Genomic DNA, 6000 nt, shown 5'->3' with positions numbered 1-6000 from the left:
CACAGCACAACATCATCTCAAAGTGTAAGCACATGCCTTGAGCTCCTTATAATTATTACCACATTGTCCAATGCAAAGGAAAATACAGCAAGCAACGGAGTCTTAAAGCCTCGGAGGGCCTGGAAGCCGATTGCCTGTATGCTGTTTCTAGGACACGCTTGAAAAGGACCTCAGGATGATAACAAAGATTTTCTGAGACTGGAACTCCCTTTGTCCATGTCAGTGGTTGTTGGACCGGAAATGACAACTGCAGATAATCAGCCAATCAAAAATGACATTTTGTTTTTTAAAAAAGGTGTTAACCAAAGGAATCCATTTGTGACTCTTATCCTCGGTGAGCTGAAGAAGAATTGGTAAAGTGATGATTAATGAGAGGGGTGTGTGTGAGGAATTCAATTTTTTTTTTTGGTCCTGTTGTCCATGGCAACTGAGGATGCACAATCCTTGATTGGAAAAGAGGTTGGTGAATTCAGGATTGTGACAGATAAAGAGATGAAGAACTTGCTGCCAGCATTCATACAACAAGAAACAGGTGATGTGCAACTTGGTTATGCATTGAAGACTTTTAATCAGTCGTCTATGATGCAGCAATGCCCAACAGTCCCTTTCAATTAAACATTAATCCAATCCAAGTAGTGCACCATTGTTCAAGAATGTCGACAAAAAAACATAAATATGCTTCATCTGTAAATTTAAAAAAATGTAAAGCTTTTATTTTTAATTGATAAGTATAATGAAAAGGGCCATATCTCACAATGTTAGAGGAAGGGATACAAATTCATGGATTCATGCGTTTATATGGAAACACTCCAACATTTTAATGAAGCAGACACATAAAAGAAAAAAGTGCATCCTTGGCAGTGATCGCTATATTAAGCTATTATTCTTAGACAGTAGTGACTAGTGAGATATTATAACATTTTAAAGTGTGGGTTGGCTTCAAAAAAGCGTCCTGCCTTTGTGCTACACTGGCTGTAGCTTTATATGTAATAATCACACATCTAGCACTTCACAAGGAAGCAAATAAGCTTAGCCCTTGATCAGCAGCCGGTGCAACACTGGTTAATGTTTCCCAGAAAGCCACCGTTTAGATTACCTTCACGTGACATATTGCACTTTGGTTTACATTTATTGCTTGCCTGAGTGAAGAACTGTGGGGGAGATGAAAATCAAAGATCGGCTGAGTGAAGAAAACAAAACAAAAAAAAAAACAGGGGAAATGCCAAAGAGCTCGATTCAAAAATATTGTTTGAGACTTCAAGCCTTTGAAAAGGAACAACCACCACAATGCACAATGGAGCGCTTTGCAAAAATGAGCAAGTCGCCGCATGCTCGCTCTCAAGTCCAGCCAGTGTGACACGTGCACAACGACTCACTGATTCTTCACTCTTTTGCGTTTCATCTCTTGAGAAAAGTTACGTTTTTGTCACCATAAATAAAAAATAATAACAAACAAACATCATAACTCTCGCAAAGGCCTCAAATCTGATTATTACAGCACGCGCCGTAAATACAGGAAACTCCTGCGACCAGTGAACATACCAGAAAGTGACAGCAGTTTCGGGCTGTGTCCATCTCTATTCTAAGTGGGTGACCCTGTCCTTCAAACTGGACAGGGTCACATGTGTGGCCCAGCTTTTAGACAGAGCAACAGGTCAAACTTCAAATGAGCAGCCACAGTGCAAACACCACATGGTCAAACTGAGCAAACAGAGATAGAGAGCGAGCATTCCTGCACTGGAAGTCCCAGACTTTTTGGAACATCGCTATAGCAACATGTTAAATATGTCATCCCTCAAAAAAAAGGGGACATCTTCCTAGATGAGTGGGCCTCAATCTCTATCGTGATGAAGAAAATGAAGTTCAGAAATAAATACTCACTGCACTTTTTATCAAGGTGCTTCTGCTTCTGCTCACCCAGGCGTTGTAAGCCATCCGTTTTCGTGGCACGTTTTTCTTCTTGATGATGCCACTTGGCACATTTCACATCCGCCTTTGCGTGCATGGGGAGGAAACTGATCTTACACGCAGCTATTTGGGCCTAAAAAGAATCAAGATATACAGTCGGGAGTGGGTAGAAGAAAAAAAAAATGAATGGCTTAGATCTCCTCTCAAGTCCGTGCCTTCGGGCAGTCAGAAGCCTTTCATGGAGTGTTTACTCGTGATGCTGCTTTAATCAAGGTCTCAGTTACACACAGGAGTTTTGCTTTTGGAAATTTTCTCACCCAGAAAGTAAAATCTTCATCATGCTGTCCCTATAAATCATGCTACATGTCCTGATGGAGATTGAAGATTATGTCCTGCTTCTTCTGTGACCTCTTTGCCGCCCCACCCCCAAGTCTTTATGATTTGCACCAGCTCCATACTGCCCCTTTGAATTGTCCTGTTTTTGTTTGAAAACGTTAAAAAGGCCATTTGTTCCTGCTCCCACACACAACAAAGTGATATGTGACAATCACGACCCTGAAACTGGAGCTCTCATCCCTTATTCACAGCCAGTGACTCACACCAGCGAGCGCAGAGGGGAAACGGGCCGAGGCGCACTTCATTTTACATCTTGCCTCTTTCGACCATTTCAACGCTCTAAACTCTCACTTCTTCTTTTTTATAAAAACGTTTTTTCAGAAGTGGAAATTTGCTTTTGCTCCTCCCCTCACGATCACATCCACTTATAAAAAAAAAAAAAAAAGAAAAGGCATCATCTGTGAAATGATCTGGATATAATTTTTTTTATTTATTATTTTATGAGCATAGCAAGAAAACGGAATAGAAACAAACCAGCATAATCTACGGACTGTTAACAGACGGTTATTGTGTGTCTGCTGGACCATGACGGGCACAAATAGATGAGGATAAATAACAACGGAAAAACAAGAATGTTGCAGTAAAGCACCTACTTTGAAAACGGTGTGTGTGTGTGTGTGGGTTGTTGAAACAACTCGCTGAGGTCCAAAAGTCAGTCACAGGAAATCTAAATGTGCACAGCCAGCTAGTCGGTACACCCCCCCTCCATCCCAAAGTGCAAACTCAACATTCATGCAAACTTTCAGCCTTGCAACCCCCATGGTTTTGGGGCACCTGTAACTCAGGTCCCCTTTTTTAAGGCAACTGCAACTAAAACTTAACGGTTATGGAAGCTTTGGGTGAAACAAAAAGGTGATAAGAACGGTGGAAAACATATATCCATATCACAGTGTGTGTGTGTGTGAATATCCAGCGTCCACATAGTGTCTTTCAAACAACCTGTCACAGTAGACATGACAAACACACTTCCTGAATCATCCCAGTACAAAGAGTTATATTAGAAAAAGGTCCTAACACACCAATATTTCACATTCTTACACACGACACAGGCCAGAGCTTCAGCCGTGAAAGTGATATGCAGATTTCAGAAGCTCCCGTCCTTTGGATCTGTAGCTGGGGTGGTGAGAATATCAGCATCACAGGGTTCGAAACCAAAAAGAGCGTCCCAAAGTAAAGACCCGCCCCCCTCCTCAAAGAAATGAAACATAAACGAAGGAAATCAAAAGAATTAGCAGGAGTTAAACTTATTGTATATTTAAACGGTGCTGATTACATATAGAAGGTGAACCAAAGCAAAACTACTAAAGTGAAGGCCAGCCGGAAACAAAAAAACTATTTGTCTTTTGATTAAACAAAAACCGGTGGTTATAGCGAAGTCATTGTTATCAAAAAAGAAAAAAAAAATTAGATATAATTGCTGCTCTCGTTGACATGTATATACTCAGCAGAGAGGTCGTGGCATTAATTGCTTCGGATTGCATTTCTTCTTTGAACTAATTCTCATTTCATTTTCCTCCTCGGCTGCTTCTCTTGCCTCCGGGCCGGTGAGAGGAGAAACATTAAGACTTGTAATTCGAGGTGAGCCAGGTCAGGCCCTCGTATAGTCCATCTCCTGACGTCGCACACGAGGGCTGGACATACCAATTCCTATCTCTGATCCGGGTCAGGCCCAGCTTCTCCTGAATCTCATGGGGTTTCATGGAATCCGGGAGGTCTTGCTTGTTGGCGAAGACGAGGATGATGGTGTCCTTCATCTCCCGGTCGTTGATGATCCGGTGGAGCTCCTGCCTCGCCTCGTCGATCCTGTCCCTGTCGGCACAGTCCACCACGAAAATGAGGCCCTGGGTGCCGGTGTAGTAATGTCTCCAAAGCGGCCTGATCTTGTCCTGGCCGCCCACGTCCCAGACATTGAACTTCACATTCTTATAGGTGACGGTCTCCACATTGAATCCCACGGTGGGGATGGTGGTGACCGACTGTCCCAGCTTCAACTTGTACAGAATGGTAGTTTTCCCAGCAGCGTCAAGTCCGAGCATCAATATTCTCATCTCCTTGCTGCCAAAAATCTTTGCGAACACTTTCCCCATCTTGTTTTTTTTTTTTTTTTGCCGTTCATAAACAGCAACTTACGACCGAGCGGCGAAGGGGCCTCCACGTGAGGCAGAGCTGTGTCGAGGTTCCACCGTCGGTGCAGCCGGTCGACGGATCACTTCAGTTATCTCAACTATGATGACGATGATGATGATCCGACCTGAGGCGGTTTAAGCCCTTGTAGAAATGGGTGGGGATTTATTTACTCGATTGTGTGTCTTTCAATGAAAGTAAAAAAAATAAATAAATAACAAATACATCCCCTGGTTCACAATTTGTCCACAAAAATCCAGTTACTATCAGTCGAACTTTCAAGCTTACTATATGAATCGGGCCCTATTCAAACCCGACGTCTTTCACTTCCTCCTTTTCAACCGGCTGTTCAACACTTGCCCTTAGCGCAAAAAAAAAAAAAAAAAAAAAAAAAAATCCTGTCGATGCGTTTCAACGCGAAGCTCGCCTTTAAAATGCGGCAAAGGAGTTGGTCAGTCTCCGGTCAGTTTCCGCGACAGGACATCCAGAGGAAGGGCGCTTCAAAAGGTCATTGATTCGTCCGACTTTCTTCTCGTCCCCCTGTGGACAACAAGAGCGGTCCGGATAAGGGAGGGGTGTTAGGACGGAGGACAAGTTCGGATCGGACAGAGAGAGGGCGAGAAAAAAAAAGACCCAATCTCTGAGGGTAGAACAGCAAAACACACAGCCCGGGCTCGGTACTTACATCTGCGGCAATCATGCCCCGGTGCCCAACCGTTTCTCCCGGCTCTCCCTCTCTCTCTCTCTCTCCCCCCCAGCCGTTCAGTCACAGCGGTGGCGGTGCTGCTGTGTTACCGGAAAAGGTGCGGACCCAGATCAGCCGCCACTTCCTCTCCCGCTGCTCACATACGCTAGTGCTGCGTTCAGGGCCCCCCCCGCTCAGCTCGGATATTTCAGCGAAGGACACGTATGTCACAGCTACGAGGAAAAAAAATAAATAAAAAAACATATGATCTACTTTTGAGTTAGTGTGCATGGATCATAATCTCGATAACAAGTGAATATGAGAACCTGGACCTAGAATTGTATTTTTCCCCGCCAAATGAGTGGCACGTTAAAAGAGTAAGATACTAAAATACACAAAGTCTGTGTGTAAATCCTCAGCCGTCCAGGTTGAGGTAAATCACAAAGAGCAAACACGAAGAATCAAACGGACCTGTTCGGGTTTGGTTGAAGACGTTTCACCTCTCATCCAAGAAGCTTCTTCAATTCTGGTGAAGGAGGTTAGCACCATCTCCTTGGTTTTGCTGAAACATTAATAATTACATTAATAATTAACTGTTTCTGTCTTTAATACATGCGTTTATTACATTATGATATCTAAACATGTAACGCCAACTTTTCATAGCGTGTAAGAAACCCATACACACAAGCAATCACTAAAGTACTAATATTTCCGACTGACACCCAAACGCACCATACGCCATTTCACATGCGCTTTTTAAAAATCGAACCGCATACAGGTTTGTGGCTTGTTGTTGCCATTTTGGCCTTCATCGTGAAGATAATAACATTTGAAGTAATTTCTTCCAACACCAGTTACGAGTTTATACACATGAGGCAGATGCGAAG

The 6000-nt window shown here is 43.3% G+C and overlaps 1 protein-coding gene across 1 annotated transcript; it reads right to left on the bottom strand.

The window, feature by feature from the left end:
• Positions 1-2719: 2719 nt before the first annotated feature.
• On the bottom strand, positions 2720-4785 carry arf6a (ADP-ribosylation factor 6a). Its single transcript, XM_068754016.1, has one exon. It carries the CDS (start codon positions 4389-4391, stop codon positions 3864-3866), a length of 528 nt encoding a protein of 175 aa, XP_068610117.1. The 5' UTR covers positions 4392-4785; the 3' UTR covers positions 2720-3863.
• Between the last annotated feature and the right edge of the window lie 1215 nt (positions 4786-6000).

Source organism: Brachionichthys hirsutus, chromosome 20 (assembly GCF_040956055.1).
Source record: "Brachionichthys hirsutus isolate HB-005 chromosome 20, CSIRO-AGI_Bhir_v1, whole genome shotgun sequence".
In the NCBI taxonomy this organism is placed as follows: domain Eukaryota; kingdom Metazoa; phylum Chordata; class Actinopteri; order Lophiiformes; family Brachionichthyidae; genus Brachionichthys; species Brachionichthys hirsutus.
The sequence above is the reverse complement of the archived record's forward strand: the minus strand, read 5'-3'. Positions and strand labels throughout refer to the sequence as shown.